This window comes from Mesocricetus auratus, unplaced genomic scaffold, assembly GCF_017639785.1.
Source record: "Mesocricetus auratus isolate SY011 unplaced genomic scaffold, BCM_Maur_2.0 Super-Scaffold_100022, whole genome shotgun sequence".
In the NCBI taxonomy this organism is placed as follows: domain Eukaryota; kingdom Metazoa; phylum Chordata; class Mammalia; order Rodentia; family Cricetidae; genus Mesocricetus; species Mesocricetus auratus.
In genome coordinates this window covers 36,300,123-36,319,332 of record NW_024429203.1, presented here as the reverse complement: position 1 = coordinate 36,319,332, position 19,210 = coordinate 36,300,123, and the positions used below count along the sequence as shown (strand labels likewise).

The following is a 19,210-nucleotide window of genomic DNA, read 5'->3' as shown; positions in this document are numbered from 1 at the left end:
TCTTTTCTGCCAATGCAAATACCTTTCAGCATCAACCCTAGGATCATGAAGTGCGGAAACTTGGAATATTTTGCAGAGTAGGTAAAGGACAATGGGCTGCTGAGGGTACATTGGAGTAATGTGTTCTTCTGAGTACCTTTCCTATGACTGTCACTAATATAAAGGTCATACAGAACAGGATGTGCTGAGGACCAAAAGCAGGAAGGTATTTCAAAGGGACACATACAATCACCAGGTAATTTTAGCTGTACTGGTGGAGAAAATGGCACAGACCAGTTCCATGTGGCTCCTTGTGGTTTAAAAAGAAAGATTATCGCTGGGTGGTGGTGGCACATGCCTTTAATCCCAGCACTCGGGAGGCAGAGGCAGGCGGATCTCTGTGAGTTCGAGGCCGGGCTGGACCGACAGCCTCCAAAACAATTCAGAGAAACCCTGTCTCATAAAACCAAAAAATAAAAATAAAAAATTAAAAAAATAAAGATTATCGATGCAGTAAATGGAATGTGTGCAAAGGGCAGGCAGGGACAGACCCCTGAGCTCCTGCCCACCCACATCAATCAGTTCCACGCACCACTGACAGTAAAGACATTTTCCCCAAACAGATGTGAAGGACATGAAGCCCCCTCCATCTGCCTGGACACATCTACAATGCTGCAGGACCTGCCCCAGGGAACTCTGTCAAGAGGACCAAGAGCACAAACAGATGAGCAGCAGCTGGGGGCTGGTGCCCTCTTGTCAGTATCAAAGTTCAGCTGTCTGTACTGCTGTTGTTTGTACTGTTTTTTGTTTTTTGTTTGGTTTTTGTTTTGTTTTTACAAGACAGGGTTTCTCTGTATTGTTTTGGAGGCTGTCGGTCCAGCCTGGCCTCGAACTCACAGAGATCCACCTGCCTCTGCCTCCCGAGTGCTGGGATTAAAGGCGTGTGCCACCACCGCCTGGCGATTGTACTGTTTTTAACTGCTCTCGTCTTCATGCCTTTAGGACACAGGAAAGGGACACAATACACTTCCTGGCACAGTTTGAGTCCTGGATCAAAGGATGTTCTCAGAACACAGCCAGTGTGGGGACATGGAATCACTTAACAAATATTCTCCTGCCACACCCAGAATCCACCCTAAACTTTCGTCACAAGTGGTAGTCTCTGCTGGCCTTAACTGGAACTTGGCAACTACTTTGAAGGCCAACTTGTAGCCTGGCTCTAGCCTTGGGCTCTAAAGCACAAAAGTACATGGGAACTATTGCTAGGGACTTGTCGCTAAGGTGAACACAGGTATTACACACTACCCCCATGAGACTAGTCCGAAACCTCCTAACCAGGGCCCAAACCAAGTGTGTGTGTGGGGTCAACATGGTCCCTGATGCCACAGCACCAAAACCATACATCTTGCTTGCCCAGCTGCTCCCACCCATTGAGATCAATAGGAAGGCCGAGCATTAGACACAGCAGATGAGTAGACCATCAGATATATTGGGGGGGGTGTGAGAGGAGTTGGAGGAAACTTCACAAATGTCTCTTTTGAGGAATTGCCTCTGCAACTTGCTAGGCATTTGGGTACAAGAAGTTCATGGGGCTCCTCCAGCAAAGATCAGCTCCAGGGCTGCTTGGATATCCCCTCCAGTCGCCTGAAGGGCACGGAGGCTCAGCTCATCATCCTGGATGCCCATGTCACGCAGCTGCTGCAGCTGAGGCTGCCACTGGCTCTGTGGAAAGACAGGGCAGGCAGAGGTGTTAGCCGGGCTCCTGATGGAACAGTAGTCAGACTTAGAGGTTGTTTTCAGGATAGAAAGGATGAGAGGAGGCCCACAGTAAAACTACGATGCTCGGGGCCATACCATGGGCGCTTCAGGAAGACTAAAGAAAGGTAAGGAGAACAAATGAAGTGTTACAGTAAAGAAGCTTCGTATAATAAACTATTATTTCACTGTTAGGTGGTTAAGTTCTACCATGACCAACAAGCTAGGAGCCAGTGTTCAAAGTACAAACAGTTCCTTGCCAAAACCATCCATTGCTTCATAACCAGGGTCTCCTTTATTAATATTTTGTCTGGGTTTCTGAGCATCATTCCTGCATTCCAGAGTTATCTTGCACACCACTGCATTGATCCCATGCTGTCACGTAATGCACTCTAGATGCTGCTTTTCTGGGCCCTCAACCATTGTCATTCAGTAAACAGCAACTCAATAAATGTGCAGAAGTGTAGTAATATCTTTGAAATCTAAAAGAGGCACACTAATCAGTGTGTCTTTTCTTAGTGGTACCAACTGCCAGGTGTATGAACTTGATTCTTACCACCAACATAATCTAAATCTTTGCTCACCAGCTACTGGCTGAGGTGATGTTCTTCTATAATTGTAGTGATTTTTCATTCTCTAGCACATATGTATCGTAAGGCATCTAACCTATGGCATATAGTACTGTTTTTCAAGTACTCTCACCATGAAATTAATAATGTATACCAAAATAATGTACATGGGGTATTAAGATACTAGATCCCTGTAAGTCAAGAGCCAGTAAACTTTTTCGGTAAAGGGTTGGATACCCACATATTTTAGATTTCTAAATGCTATACAGACTTTGATGTGACTCTGCTGGTGTATAATGCATAAAAATAGTGTGGTCATAGACAATATGTAAAATGGTTAAGTGTTCTGAATCTGGTTTATGGGTCATAGTTTGCCAACTCCTGATACAGACTAATCTAATGACAACCTGATTAATGTACTGGCAGGTAGAAACAAAAATAGTTCTGTTTCTTCTGTTTGTAAGGACAAAGAAAAAAGTTTACCAAATCACTGTCTACTTGTAAGACAATGGCTTGATGAGTACTGGTAAGCTGTCACATCTAGAAAAGCACTTGCAGGGCTGGGCTCTAACTTAAGTGATAGAGTACTTGTCTATTGACTTGTGCCCTGGGTTCAACTCCCAGCACCAAATAAACCAGCAGGGGAGGTTGGGATGGTCAGAGTTTCAGAGTCATCCTCAGTGACAAAGTGAAAACCACTTGCTACTGGAACTGTTGACGTCATGAAACACTAAAGAGGGCCATCAGGAGGGCTATCTTGAGAGAGAGGAGTAAAGTAGAATGTAGGTGCTATGAAGTAGAGATGGGGGACCCTGGGATGGAAAGGGTTAAAAAAGGAGGAGGTGCTGAGACAGAAGAGGAGGCTGGTTAACAAAAACAAGCAGGGTATGAAAAGTCACATGGAAACCTATTAAGTATACCTTCCATGACAGGGAAAAGTTGCTCCTAGAAGCTATGGGTTATTAAAAAAAACACCCAGTGCCAAGGGTGGGATATTGATTAGAGAGTTATTGATCTGGGAGGCTCCAGAGCTCCCCGAAACAATACAGGTTCTTGCCTTCTCTCTTGGTTGTCCACCAGAACTAGAATAAGACCCTACTGCTGAAGACACCACACATTTTGTTAGCATGACACAGAGAAGTAACACTGGAACTGAGCTGGAAGCTTTCTTCCTACTCGACCACTTTCATAGTCCCCAAAGGTATATGCAAGAGAAAAGACATCAATGGTCTTATCTGTATGTGAATTCTACAAACTATGAAACCACTTGCCAAGTAAGATGTGCGCCACTTGAACAACAGTGGCACTGCTGTTATCCCTATAAACAACTGCTCTATCATTGGCTTTGAGGCCTGCTTTATAGGAGGGAATCTGTGGCTGGTATGGTAAATCTGACCAAAACCCATGCTTGGAAGATTATAAACCCTAAGGTACTGAATGCTGCTGTCTGAACTGCCTTCTATATATTTACACACAGACAAATGTTCCTCTCAGCTTCAAGTAGAGAAGCCTCTCTTTCCAGGGAATAGTGGTAAGTGAAGAGATTCATGGCTGTACAAGGTACTTTACATCCCTAAAACCAGACACTGACACCATTCCCCCTAAGGCTCAGAGAACACTTCAGAAGAAGGGGTGGAAAGAACCAAAAGCACTAGAAAAAGGGCTACAAAGTGTCATCCTCTAGGGAGCCATTACAATAATGAGTTCACAGCAGCCATGGATGCTTGTCCAACTGAGTCTGCACAGAAAAGGTCATGAAGACCAGTGGGATGGCTCAGTGGGTAAAAGTGCTTGCCTTGTGGTCCAGGTGTTCAGAAACCCAGACAAAATATTAATTAAGACCCTGGTTATGAAGCCATAGATGGTCTTTTGGCAAGGAACTGTTTCCACTTTGAACACTGGTTCTTAGCTTATTAGTCATGGTAGAACTTAACTACCCAACGTTGAAATAATAATAGCTTTATACTAAAAAGCCAAAAGCAATCACAAAAACAAATTAAAGCCAGCAAAGAACAGAAAATAAATTTCAAAAATTAAAGGCAGCAAGAGAAGGTGATCAAAACTGATAAGACAAAAGAAAAACATCAAGAGATGACTCAGCAATTAGTAATCGCTGCTCCTCCAAAGGGTCCAAGTTGGGTTTTCTTGAAGTTTTTCTTTTCTTTTGGATATGTGATAGAGGATTTCATGCAGCCCAGGCTGGCCTCAAACTCACCATATTGAGTGAGGATGCCCTTGAACTCCCAATCCCACTGCTTCCATCTTTTGAGTGCTGAGATTACAAGTACATGTCATCACACCCTGCTTAAAAGTTCTGTTTACAATGACTTACAGCTTTTAAGTCAGAGCAGAAACTCAACAAGAACAAGAAGCTGGAGGCAGGAGCTGATGCAGAGGCCATGGAGGATGCTGCTCGCTGGCTTGCTTATCATGGCTTGCTCAGCTGCTCTCTTATAGTTCCCAAGACGACCAGCCCAGGGATGGAACCATCCACAGTGGGCTGAGTCCTGCCCCCATCAATTACTAATTAAGAAAATGCCCCCACAGGCTTGTGTATAGCTGGATATTATGGAAGGAATTTCTCAATTGAGGTCCCCTCCTTTCAGATGACTCCAGCCTGTGTCAAGTTGACATAAAAACTTAGCCAACACATACACAAAAAATTTTGGTTTTGTTTTTTTAAAGGAGTTTTCATATATACATATACATATGCATATGTAGCACAGGCTAGTCACCAACTCATAATATTCCCACCTCAACCTTTTAAGTGTTGAGATCACAGTATAACACCATGCCTTAATACAAAAACTATTTAGTAAGTATATAATACCCCAGCTCCCAGCTGACTGCAATTCTCTGCCATTACAAACAATGCTGCTGTGACTTTCGGTGTTGTGAAACTGTCACTGTCTACTTACACAAACATCTCCAGGACAGCTTCTGAGAAGTGGGGCTGCTAGGAACCCTGAATGCACATAGCCATACTTCCTTTTCAGAGGATAGTCTATTCTACCCTTCCCACCTGTCTAGGAATGCTGGGTCTTACACTTCTCTACTTTAGGAGGATATGCCACTTGTCTGACAGGGTGACCACTGTCAGTCTTAAGACTTGGCTTGGGTTTTGCTGTTGATTTTTTTGGCTTTGGTTTTCCAGGGATGAATTTCCACTCTGACAAGCTCAAAATTTAGAATGACTGTATAAAACGGCTCCTGGACTCTGAATTTCAGCCATGAGCTTTCCTGCTGTGAGGATTGAAAGATTTGCCCACATTTTTTTTCTCTAGTACTTCCTAGTTTCATTATTGTCTACCTCTTCATAGAAAGGAAGTGTACAACTTACGGAAAACTCCTCATGTGAGGAGAAGGCAGTGGGGAAGAAACGCAGAGGCAAACAGGCGTAAGGTTATGGGAGGTAGAGAAATGCACCATCTGGCCAGGTGGTGGTGGTGCACACCTTTAATCCCAGCACTCAAAAGGCAGAGGCAGGCAGATCTCTGTGAGTTCAAGACCAGCTTGGTCCACAAAGTGAGTTCCAGAACAGCTAGTGCTGTTACACAAAGAAACCCTGTCTCAAAAAGACAAAAAAAGAAAATTAAAAATTAAAAAAAAAAATGGGCACATGTGTCATCTCAGCTTTGCTTTATGCCAGGTAGAGTCGTGAGAGCTTTGGAGCCCAGTAAACAGGCAGCTAACTGTCTAGAGATGAAATGGAAGCGGACACAGGCTGTCCACCTCACTTGACTGCCCATGAGCACCACATGCAGTCATGAAAACCACACAGGCTTCTGCCCTGCTTTTACGACTTCAAAGCTGTGGAGCCCAAACCACTTTCAGAATGATGCTTCCCCCACAGACTCACTGTGAAGCAGGCATAAAGCAAACAGCTCATACTTGAAGGTAAAAGATACATGACATTTTAATGTTCCACTTAGCTGCTAGGGTGACCTTTTTCTCTTTATAGTGTCTAAGGATTTCTTTTTTTTTTTTAAGATTTACTTATTATGCACACAGTGTTCTGGCATGCATGCCAGAGGCGAGTATGAGATCTCATTATAGATGGTTGTGAGTCACCATGTGGTTGCTGGGAATTGAACTCAGGACCTCTGGAAGACTAGTCAGTGCTCTTAACTTCTGAGCCATCTCTCCAGCCCCATAAAGTGTCTAAGGATTTCTGATAACTACCAGATCAAATCTAACCTCCCTGGACTGGCATTCAAGGCCCCTTAGACTTCTACCTCTTTCTTTGATTCCATCTCAAGACATCTATGCCAACACCGATTTCTAACCATATAGTTTTGAGTATATCACACACACCTATGCATATCTGTTCTATCAGGCAGTTGCCTCCCTTATCACAAACAACCTGTTTTTCTACCCAGCTCACCAAACTTAGCCCTATTCATCAGCTTCAACCTTTCTTGGTTCTGCTGGACCCAGGCCCTTACCCCAAGTAGCTAAGCTTCTCATCAAGATGTTTCCCAAATGTGTGCCTGCATGGTGCCCCTCCACAGCAGGGACAAAGACCGGCTGACTTTGAGATCTAGCAGCTCAACCCAGTCCCAATAACATGTGTGCCCACAGCTCAGTTAATACTCACTGAATGAATAATTAACTAAAACGAACTTCTTTATGATCACAGGAGTCAGGTCATAGCCACTCAGGCAAGAATGAGAAGCCACAAGTATTACTGCCCTTTCTGGGAAGGCTCACCTCTCACACTGCCATTCATTTACCCCTGTGTCCCTAGAGGGAAGGACCTCCAATGTGCAGGAAAAGACTCAGTGTACCAAACTAGGAGACCACATGAAACAGAAAGTGAGGAGACTCACCTGAAGGCTGGGCTGCCCAGAGGCCTGCAGGGCATGCTGGAGGGCTTGGCTAAAAAGATCGTTGGTGATGGGTGTCCCTGACTGGACACCAGAGGACATTGGCGAGGTGCCTGAAGAATGGCCCTAGATTCAAATGAATAGTCAGCATTGTTCGAGAGTATATTATGGGGGTACCTAAAAGCAATCTATGTGGACATAAAAGGTTCCATGCTCTTTTACTCCAGGGAAAAGGACTCTGAGATTCCAGGCCCAAACTAGAACCCTGGTATTGAGAGAGGTAGCTTTGTAGATGGACAAAATCATCAGCAAGAACCTTACTCCAGTGGCATCTAGTCCCTGTTGGGGATAAGAAAGAGGACACAACCAGGCCTGTGCTTCTGAGTCCTAAAGGCAGGTAAGTGAATAGGGGAGTCACCTGAACCACACCCGAGAAATCCCTACCAGGCCCCAGGATCTGGTGCAGAGATCTAGTACCAGAGGTAGTAAAGGTAAATCTTATCTACTGCAGGGAGTTTTGCTTTTGGCAGCCTGACCTTAATGTTCCCAACCCTCTCTCCATACCTGGGTGCCAGGAGTTGGTGTGTGAGAACTGCTTTCTGGAGTACTGGCCAGGGCCAGGGCGGTGGCCAGCTCACTCTGGGTGATAGGGCGGGGCCCAGCAGCTCCACTATACCCCAGGGAGGCAGGGCGGGAGCTGGGTGTACTGCTAGAGGGCGTAGACCGGGTGCTCTGGGAAAAAGAGGCATCCAGAATTAGGACAAAAGAACCACACCCATGCCCCAACAGTTCCCAGAAAAACTTCCTAAGGCCCCACCTTTCAAGACATGGCCTTGGTCCCCAAAAGTCCCTGTGACCACTTCCCAGACTTGGGAATAGTAGGTCCCTAAAGAGGTTCAGGTTCCCAGGACCATCTCCCCCAAGGGGCAGGCTGCCATGCCACTCACCGGGTGAAAGTCGTCCTCATCATCTGAGAGCCCATCAAACAGGAAGCCACCTGGAAGAGAGTGAACAGATTCCAGGAGGAAGAACAGAAAGACACCGGCGCAGCTCCAGATCTCAGCTCAAGTTACGCTCCAGATTCATATTTCATTTCTCCCCTTGGAAAATTACAGGACAGATGCACTTCCTGACTCACGCCCTATGCCAACACTATACATAGCTGCTGAGTAAAGCAAATCCCTGGGCCACGACCAGCTCCTGAGGGGCCTCACCTGGCATATCTCGGTACGAGCTGGAGGGCATGCTTCGGGAAGAGGAGTCAGCTCCTGGCACTGGGGTACTGCCGGCTACTGAGTGCAGAACCAGGATGATGGCATTGACTAGAGCTGGGTGAGCAGGCACCAATCTAGAAGAGGGGTAGAAAAGAATGATTAAGGAAACAGCACCCTTTTCCATGACAGAATAGGTAACCATTAAAGCAGAGCTACCTAGACCTGCCCTTAGTGTCTCTTAGTCTTCAGCATGATTTTGCATTGTTCAGGGCCTCACTCTGTAGAACTTTCTCTCTAGGTCAAGCAAGCCTCAAATTTACTATGATTGCCTCTGCCTCCAGAGTTCAAGGATTACAAGTATGTGCCCCATATTTAGCCCATTCTTCAGCATCTTTTGCCAGGAAGTTTTGTCATCTTGCTGACCTGCCCTTAACAGTGTCAGAAAGGCTCCACTTTCGAGGTCCACTCAAAATCCATCACAAAGACACAAAAGCAAAACTACAGGCAAGACATGATGGGATGTGGAAATGCACAGTTTGGTAGGCTCGGGGTTCAGAATTGGATCCAGACACCACCTCGTATACAACAGGCAGCTTCTGATGATTCCTTTCTCTTCCTAGAACAGGGTTAATTTCTTCACTTGCAAAATAAGGGGACACAGCCACTCCTGTCCTTCTAACATTTTATGGTCCTATATACCTATGTCTACTTTTCCTAGTTGACAATCCACCTGGCACACAAAGCTCGCTCTCTCTCCCTCCCTCACCACACTGCTTCATCGTGACACACTTCATGTGCCCCTGCCCGCAGGCTTTTCTATTCCTTAAGCAGCCCTTGCTGTTCCTTTCATCTTGACACATTCAGAAAGCAGACCTGGGGATAGACTGAACTGACCTCCAAGAAGAGATCCCAGGGCAACAAGCACCAGGTTTCTAGCCTGACTAATGAGGAATGGCACTTTACAAATCAGTAGTTATACTTACGTATCCAGCATGCTGGGATCAGCAAAGACAGAAAAGAGGTCCTTGTCCTGGAGAACCCCTGGAAGAGACCAAGATCTCTCTTAGACACTAGAAATCTGGCCAGATCCAGAAGGAAGAAGCAGCATTAAGTCTCAAAGCAAGCAGACCAGCCCTCCTGAGAAGAGGAGGCAAAGCCGAGGGCATCTTGTCCCAGTGTGAATGCTCCGTCTCCCGTCTCCCACATTCTCCTTCACTTAGGCACACAGAGTTGCCGTTATGGAGGACTGGGAGCCCTTAGGGCTGGGTTTGTGTAATGTGCCTTGATTATGTCCCTCATCCCTCAACAGCAGTGTGTCTTCAAAAGATGGTCAGAGCCCTCTTTTGCTCCTGTTTTCTCCTTTTCCAAAACCTCACATTTCTTCAAATATTTTCTTGCACTTACCTAGCGCAATGGGGTCACTGCTGAGACCCGGGGTGGCCACAATGATCTGATCCAGAGATTCTTTATTGCTGAGCATCTTAAAGACCTGCAGGATAGAAAGAGATGGCTTAGCACTCCAACTAGTGCCATGCAGTCATCAAGTATCACTGTTATTGACTTCATACCTCTGAGCGTGTATACATACCACCACAATAGTTCCTGTGGTTCCCCACCACCATCCCTATACTTCCAATACTCCTCAAACAAATGATCGGTCTCATCACAAGGCCAAAAACAATTTCTCCAGGTCCCCAAAGTCCCTTCCAATCTCCATGTAATGACAACTTTACAGTAGTATATATTAAGAAGGAAGTTCACAGTTGTATTAACTCTGCTTGTCAATGGTTCATTTCTCCATTGGGGAAATCCATGTTTAAGAGGTGATAGGCTGCCAGGTGGTGGCAGCGCATGCCTTTAATCTGTGAGTTCGAGACCGGGCTGGACCGACAGCCTCCAAAACAATACAGAGAAACCCTGTCTCATAAACCCCCCCCCAAAAAAAAAAGAGGTGATAAGCAGTTCACCAAAAGTCAAAGATCAAGTCCCATCAGAAAGGTATATGGATTCTATAGCAGTAACCATATTCAGTCCACAAGGCCAGCCTGAGAAGAGACTGTGTAATTGTCATCACAGGGCATCAACAACCATTGCCTGACAGGCAGGCTCTTTGAGGAAGGACAGGCTCTTTGAGGTCTATAGACATGGCAAAAACTCCCAGAGGAACTCTTGGTTGCCATGGCAATGTGCTGTCAGCTCCCAAGCTAAACAAGGACCAGTGTTCACATCATCTCCTGCAATCATACTTAGCTGGAACTCACCGCCTCCCTGTAGGAGGAGCTGCTGTGCAGGGCAGTGTGCAGCACCCGGAACTCCCTCAGGGCAGCCACTTTGTCCACAGGTTCTAGAAGACAAGATACTGAGTTATCCCTCAGCCCAGACTCTGTCATTACTGCAGATGTGGAAACATCATTTCAGCATTTGTCCAGGTGTAACTTGGTCTACAGAGTCCCTTCCCTCATCACCCTCTAAGACTGAGAGCACCACCTCAGAAAAACCCTTTGTGCCACAAACATGAAATTTTCATGCTCAATAAATTATCTTCAATACATTAAAAAAAAAAAAAAAACCAAGTTCCAGCAGAGGGGGATCTTGCCACATGAAAGAGGTTTTTCTGATCAACAACCCACTGCAGGAATTCTAGACTTCTTACATTTGAAAAAGAATAATGCATAATAAACTCAGTGGACTCCTTAGGGACCTAAAATAAGTTCACTCCAAGCTATCTTAACGATATAGCACCATGCTGACACAATATGTTAAGAGAAAGAAATAGAACACAAATTTGGATGTGCATTCTCTGGTAAAACTATGCAAAATATCTCAGTCTGCATATGGTCTAAGGCTGGAGGAGCAAGATAAAGAATAACATTTTCTAGGAGGGACAGACCTATGGGTGATTCTTCTTTATTATTTTCTTTTGGATTTCTCTAACTTTCTTTTAGGTTTCTTTATCCTTTTTTATTACTTATCTTTTAATATATGTATATGAGTGTTTTGCCTACATACACGTCTGTGTACCATGTGAATGCCTGGCCACCAGAGTCCCTGGAACTGGAGTTACATTTGGTTGCGCGCTATATGCAGGTACTGGAAATTGAACCAGGGTCCTCTGAAGAGCAGACAGTACATTAACCTTTGGGCCATCTCTCCAGCCCCTATAACATTATTTATTTTGATTCATAAAAAGATAGAGAAATCAGACTAGGAAAAACATCTGCCTGACAACCTGTGCTAAGCCCTGTGTTTGGTCCTAAGCACCACAAACTGACAAATAAACAAAAACAAGTCACAATAAAAGAAGCTACATAGTCATAGTTTATAGATACTACTCTCAAAACAAAGTGAACTGTAAGCCTGGAGTTCAGCACAGCAATCATATCATGATCATGAGGCTGTTGTCTCCTTTGGAAAAGAGATAAACCATAAGTAAATTCCTAACTTATTCATTCAACAAACTGAACAAATCAAGCATTTATCTTGTATCTAGCTTTGGGCAAGTCACAAGAGAGTGAACACAGTCCCTCTCAGGAATTCTTGGGGCAGTATGAGAAATGAAACTATGACACTAAATCCAACACATGAACATACAATTATAAATGCCATATTGAGGTCCTGGGCAGAGACACAGATTGCCATTAAGGGTGCTAGCCATTACTACAAGTAAGGCTAGGGTCCAAGTTGCCTTCTGGGAGACCATCCAAGTGGGTAACTTAAGGCAGAGTATATGTTTACTGAAAGGAGGGCTTCGAAGTCTAAATGAAAATATCAGAAAGGCATGAGAGAATAAGAAGGGGTACTTGCTCCCCAGCACTGCCAAGAAATAATAAATAAGCAAATTGAACTGAGGATGGTGGCATATACTTCTAATCCCAGTCCTTTGGAAGCAGAGGAAAGATTACAAGTTCTAGGCTATAAAAATCAAAGCCGAGGCTCAACACACACACACACACACACACACACACACACACACACACACACACACACACTAAAGTGAGAGTCTTAGGGGTGGGGTGCTGCTGTTTGCTTCATTCTCATTGTTTGGGCAAGGGCCTTACTATTTAGATCAAGCTGGCTTTCAGTGAGCAACCCTCCTCTATTGGCCTGTTACTCTGTGACTACAATATCATCAAATCAACCTCTTTTTAGAAGAAGAATGCTGCAGGAGAAAATATCTAAAGTACTATTATTTAAAAAATTTATTTTCAGAACTAAATTTAAATTTACCTCCCAATAAAAATTTCATTTGTTTCAAAAATAAACCTGCAGATATCACGGGGAGGAAAATGCTCTAAATATCCTAAGGCACAGTCTGCTAAGAGTAATGGGTATCCCTGTAATACCCTTTGGGAAAGAGGCAGCCAGACCAGAAAAAAACACAAAGGCTTCTAAGCCAGAATAATCTAAGTTTATATCCCAGTTCTAACTCATTTTAATTAGGAGACCTTGAGTAAGTATCCTTCCAATCTTTTTTCTCCATCTACAAAATGCTAGAATGTGATTAAGTAAGATACTGAAGGGGAAAAAAAACAAAACAAAACTAGCTTGCAGAACACATAACCATTTTCTTCAGTCAATGCCCTCTAGCTGAAGAGCAGAGGGACAGACCTATATCTGAAAAAGCTGGGTTCAATGCTCAGTACATAGAGGAGAATATATGCCCCAAGAACTGCAGGCATTTTAATCAGAGTATATTAGAAAAGTCAAAGGATTTTGGGCTTTGATGGATGATTCTGGGGAAAACACAGTTTTGCTCTGGGGTCAATTTTATGATCAGGTTCTTAATAGCTTTATTCAAGAAGAAAGGCAAACTAGAGCAAGGTGAAAGCTGTAATTAGCAGAGGCAGCAGTGACTCTCGTCAGCCAGGGAGACGGGATATGCAATTTCTTGTGTGTTTGGACAATGAGTAGGCTTTGTCTCTGCTTAGAAATGGTAAGGATCTTATTTTTCACTTGATCCACGGTGCTATCAGAATGTTCTCGTCTGATGATGGTGAACTTTGTAACAGTGGGACTCCAAAGCCTCGCTGTGTTTGACGAATCTTTGCATGTGGGGCTGCTTCTCTCTCTCACTTCCCATATGGATACAAAAGATGTTTTTGTCTTTAATGTTTAAAATTGAAAAGATAATTTTCAAACTGATGACTACTCATAGCAGACACAAACAAAATAATCTCAGCTGGGTGGTGGTGGCACACGCCTTTAATCCTAGCACTCGGGAGGCAGAGGCAGGCGGATCTCTGTGAGTTGGAGGCCAGCCTGGTCTACAGATAGAGTTCCAGGACAACCTCCAAAACAATACAGAGAAACCCTGTCTCAACCCCCCCCAAAAAAGGTAATCTCTTTAACATAACTTGGAGAAGTTTTTAAAATACAAATACAAAATCGACGTTGTAAATTCTAAGCAGCACCTTCTATTAATAAACTAAAAGGGCTTTTTAGGTTTTGTATAGTTTATTCAAGAGCTACTTGAATGCTGTTGGAGTATTTTCTGGAAGTAAATTACCAATTCAACAGGAGTAGTTAGCTTCCTGAACAAATACCACCTGAGGGAGTTTGTGGGAAGATTTGCTCACACAAGAACCAACTGTAGCATTACAAAAGTAAGGTAAGTTTCTGGCTTTTGTCTAGTAGACATAGCAACAATAAGAGGATGTAAAGTTAACTGAGAAATTAGCTGTTACTAAAGAGTTTAAATAGACCCATATTCTCTACATGGTTAGAAAACAATGAACTTATAAAGTAAATCAAAACAAAAAAAACCAACTATTATTAGTGGTGTTGGCAGTAACAGTGTCACAACTTAACTCTATCAGAGGGATCTAATCCAGTAAGACTAAAGATAGCTACTATCACCATTTCAGTAAATGCTTGCTGCACCCAGGACTGTACCTCAAAAATACACAGGCTCTTCCCTTGGAGATACCAGGAAGCTCTACTCATCTAACTAAAGACAAACCATCACTTACCAGGTTTCTGATCAGGCTCAGGCCAAGATTTACGGAGAACGTGGACTGTGGATCCAGGCTGAATACCATAGAAGTCAAGGGTCTGGTCATCTTTTAGTTTCCGGCCACAATAGATCAGATCTAAAAAAACAAAACAAAACAAACCAAGAAACATAAAAAACTACCCATTTATACTTGGTTTCTCAAAGCAATTTAGTTTCTGTCCCCTGAGAATCTTAGACAGCTCTCAGGGACTAGGAAAACAGCCCCGTAGATAAGAGCACTTGCTCTGCAAGCATGAGGCCCTCAGTTCAAATCCCCAGCACCCACACAAAAAGCCAGGCATGGCATGTGTGTCTGTAACCCCAGGAGCTGAGGGCAGAGGCAAGCTGACACCAAGAACCTGCTGACCATCCAGCCTAAGCCAACCAAACTGCAAGCCTCAGGTTCAGTGTGAGACCTTGTCTCAAGGCAATACAATGGAGTAAGAGAGAACACCTCATGTCCTGCTCTGATCTCTTTAGATACAAACATGAGTACATAACCTTGCACACACATATATGTACCGCATACACACAAAAGAAGATACTCTCCCAGGTGCAGTGGCACACATCTATAATCCCAGATACTTGAAATGCTAAAGCAAATTTGAGACCAGCCTGGGCAATTTAGCAAGATCCTGCTTTACAACTAAAAAGGAAAAAAAAAATCATATGAACAGGCTTTGGGTACAACTCAATGGCAGACTGTTTTCCTAGCGTATACAAGGCCCGGGATGTAATAGTGAGCACCTGTGTGTGTTGTGGGGCCATCAAGAAACACATTTTTCGGCCAGGTGTAGTGTTGCACGCCTGTTATCCCAGCACTAGGGAAGTAGAGGTAAACAGTGAGTTCACTCCAGCCTGGTGAGTTCCGGGTCAGTCAGGGCTACAAAGTGAGACACTATCTCAAAAACAAACAGAACCCAACATTTTAAACAACTGTTACCACGTACAAACGCTTATTTAATACATATATCCACAGAAGAGCTCTAGAGCTCAATACTGTAGAGAGTAATTAATCTAAATAAATGGAAAAAATGTAGCAACCAAAAAAGATGACTCTAATCCACCTGTGATAGGCAATGTTTTTCACCAGTTGGAACCCTTGACTATCATAAATTATTTATAATCTCATTTGACTGAACTATACTTAAATCCCTCCTTCTTCCACTAGTAATGTCTTGCCAACCTCATTCTTATTTTCCTGCCTTCCCTTCAATCATCCATTAAGACAAACAAAATTCCTTCTAATTATCCCTAAAGTTTTAAGTGATAGATTGAGGAGTCTTGTCTCATCAGCAACTCTTTGCTCAGCCCAGCCTAATTTTGTTCTCTCAGAGAAAGACCTCAACAATATCATAGCTAAGAGTCATATCAACGTTGTTCAGTGTAACACATGACTAAGGTGGCAAGCAATGGCTTTGTCAGAAGTTTTGTGTTTCTGCTCCTGCAAAACTTAACTCTGGAGTGTTAACATGATGAGACAACAAACCACAAGCCCTTAATTTACTCTTTTGGGGGGGGGGCTTTTCGAGACAGGGTTTCTCTGTATTGTTTTGGAGGCTGTCCTGGAACTCGCTCTGTAGACCAAGCTAGTCTCTAACTCATAGAGATCCGCCTGCCTCTGCCTCCCAAGTGCTGGGATTAAAGGCGTGCACCACCAACGCCCGGCTCTTAATTTACTCTTTTAACCCCTCTCCTGGAAGAGGCCAGAGCGGCAACCCTGCTGCAAGACTCACCAATCAGCTCTGGATCTGGGACAGATTCCTGGAGCTTGCCAGCAATAAGCTGCTTTAGAAACGAAATGCTATAAGCCCCTAGTGAATATTCTCCCACTTCTGTCTCTGGCAACTGAAGAATTGACTTGGGGGCGAGTGGCTGGTCAGCCAGCTTCACTGCCAGGTGCCAGTCTGAGAGAGACATCCTCTCTCTTTCGCGCTCTCTCTTTCTCCCTGTAAAAGAATAAGGCACCAATGGTTAAAGGACAAACAAGCATCCTATTCATTTTCTGCAACCAGGCTAATTGAAAGATAATTTCGAAGCACAAGGTGTAACATTAGGGAACGAGAACTAGAACATAGCATCCTCCCTTTATCCTCCTAGAGTGGACAGCAAAGGATTTCTCCATGCTTCAGTTTCCTCACCCTTAGAGTGGACATAAAAGACCATTCTGATAGGAATGCTGTGAGGTTTGAGCAAGATCACCCAACATACCCTTTTAAACACTGATTGCTTGTTTTCTCCTTCAATTTCTGATTTAACAAGTCCTTGCCTTTCTTGTCTCTGCCTGTCAGAGATCCATGGCACCACCCAATGTCCTAATGTTTAAAACACTGACCTGACAAACGACTTAACTGCCTTGAATGCCCTCATTGACCCCAAAGCACCTCTTCAAACTAGTATGAACTCCACAACCTGGATTAAAGACCCATTCATTCTAACTCCTACAAGCCCCAGCCCTGCCCCACTGATAACAACGGTAAGTCTACTTCATAACAAAATTGTCCCCATATATACCTCTGCTCACCTCCTGTCTTTGCATGTAAGTTCTCTTCCCTTTTTGGCCTCTTAGCAAACTCCTACCAAGACCCACACAAACACATCGTTTCCATGCCCTCTTTTTCTTCTCTTGGTCACACATTCCCTGTTCCCTCAAGGCAAAAGAGCAACACAAATCAGTAGATTTGAGGATAAGTAGCTGGCTGGTCAGCCAGCTTCATTACCAGATGCCAGACTAAAAAAGATATTTTCTTTGCTGCTTTTTCCTTGTAAGACTTATTTACTTCTCAATTTCTCACCATCACCCCCCCACCCCCAAATCTTGAAAGCCTTGGAAGCCAACACTAGAGCTTCACTGTCCCCAAGCCTGGCATATATGAATTTTCACAAAATAAATCGAAAACCTCAAAGGGTGCAAAGAGCCTTGCAACGCAAAGCAAGCCCTTGTTGTAGACACTACTTCTTCTAAAGAAGCCTCTTGCGGTAGAGACAAGGCTAAGAAAAAGCTATGACTCTACCCAGCAGACCTCAAGATACTGTCCACCTTCGGTTTAAAGCGAGGAAGGAATTGGGTTTTTAGTATAGCGATCTCGATCCTCGCAACCGCCCCCAGGGAAAGGCATTGTCATCCTTGTTTCACAGATCAGTAATCAAGATTCAGCTCAAGTCACTTGGCCCAAGGTCACAGATACCTAGTCGTGAGTAGGGACACTGTTGCCAACCCCACCTCTCCCGTGGGACCAGTTAGCTACTCCAGACCCACGAGAGCCCCGCGCGCCCAGGGGGCCCAGCGCCCTCACCCGTCCCGCGGAAGGAACCCGGCCGCAGAGAGCCGCCGGTGTAAACACTCACTCTGGCCCTCTTGCCGGAAACCGGAAGCTCCGCGCTGCATTCTGGGGATTATAGTTTTCGCTGAGGCCCCGCCCCTTACAAATGTCCGTTCAGTAGCTATTAGCACTGCTTCTGGTTCCTAGGAGGCGTGACTTCGAGTAGTTTGAAACTCTAGGCGCACAGGGGTTCTAATTTTCTGTCAGACAAAATCCTACCAGCTGAGGTAGTGAAACTCGGTGTTGATTCTCGCCTTAGATATTTATGAAGCCTGTTGATTATTCCGGGCTTGAATGGGCCCTAGGCCGGATGAGGAACCACCCTCGCCCCCAAGGGGACCGGTTCCTACGTGGACAGGCTCCCCGTGGCCCTTCCGATGAAGACGCTGTCCTCCCGCGGAGTCAGCCTCCTGTGCCTCTTGCTCCTTTCTCCCGGGGAACCTACCTTGTGGCGGCACACCAGGGCTCCTAAAGTTGAGTCCTTAAAGAGTTATTAAGTAGGGTTTCTGGCACACCGTGAACATGCAACAATGGGTTTATATCACAGTCATTCAAAGAACAGTTTGGGGAGGGGAATTTCCACTGAACTTTCATAGAGAAACTGTTTTAGATGGTTGAGAAATTTTTACTCGATCAGATTGAATTGTGTTTGCACAGAAATTAGAATTATCTAAAATCAGAGAGTACTGATTGTGGACTCAGGAAATTAGTTCCAAAACTAAGGAAAACAACAAACAAAAAACCAACTACTATGAAACTGTCAAGATCCGGGCGTTGGTGGTGCACGCCTTTAATCCCAGCACTCGGAGGCAGAGAGAGGCGGATCTCTGTGAGTTCGAGGCCAGCCTGGTCTACAAGAGCTAGCTCCAGGACAGCCTCCAAAACCACAGAGAAACCCTGTCTCGAAAAAAAGAAAAGAAAGAAATTGTCAAGTTGAGGCACGAGTGAGATGGCTCAGATGGCACTTGCCTCCAAACCTGAGGACCTCAGTTACGATCCCCCAAAAACGACACGGTGGAAGGCTAGAACTGACTCAAGACTGCCCTCTGGTCACACGTTCCCAATGGCGCCCGCGCACACACTAAATGTAATTCTTTATAAATGAAGTTTTTCATGTGTGTGCAAGTGTAAAGTAGTCAGACCGCTGGAGGACAGAACTAGGGGAGTAACTGAGTAGGACAGCTTGGCAGAGAAAAGCAAACTATACATAATCACCCCTTCTCGTTCATGTAAAATATGTGTGCTGGGGGAAGGTTTCACAGTTCCCAAAGTTCCTCTTTCCTGTCCTATCCAGTTTTAGATGCAGTCCCTCTGTCAGGAATTCTTTTTTTTTTTTTTTTTTTTTTTTTTTGGTTTTACGAGACAGGGTTTCTCTGTATTGTTTTGAAGGCTATCCGTCCAGCCCGGCCTCGAACTCACAGAGATCCACCTGCTTCTGCCTCCCGAGTGCTGGGATTGAAGGCATGCGCCACCACCGCCCGGCCCTGTCAGGAATTCTTAACTGACCACTCTTTTAGGCAATTTCCTATGTACTAAGGTACTGACATTTAAA

The 19,210-nt window shown here is 44.5% G+C and overlaps 1 protein-coding gene across 4 annotated transcripts; it reads right to left on the bottom strand.

Moving 5' to 3' along the window:
• Positions 1–1,448: 1,448 nt before the first annotated feature.
• Ubl7 (ubiquitin like 7) lies at positions 1,449–18,030 on the bottom strand. 4 transcript variants are annotated; one of them, XM_040730020.1, is made up of 11 exons: positions 17,684–18,030; positions 16,072–16,284; positions 14,313–14,432; positions 10,605–10,687; positions 9,748–9,832; positions 9,327–9,384; positions 8,344–8,477; positions 8,077–8,126; positions 7,694–7,861; positions 7,133–7,255; positions 1,449–1,701 (listed from the first exon to the last, which is right to left on the bottom strand). In XM_040730020.1, the coding sequence occupies exons 1-11, from the start codon at positions 17,721–17,723 to the stop codon at positions 1,564–1,566; spliced, it is 1,212 nt and encodes a 403-aa protein (XP_040585954.1). In that variant the 5' UTR covers positions 17,724–18,030; the 3' UTR covers positions 1,449–1,563. The 4 variants fall into 4 exon arrangements, with proteins under 4 accessions (XP_040585954.1, XP_005069657.1, XP_040585955.1 ...); XM_005069600.4 differs by having other exon boundaries at positions 17,632–17,711; XM_040730021.1 differs by lacking the exon at positions 17,684–18,030 and adding an exon at positions 17,524–17,671.
• Between the last annotated feature and the right edge of the window lie 1,180 nt (positions 18,031–19,210).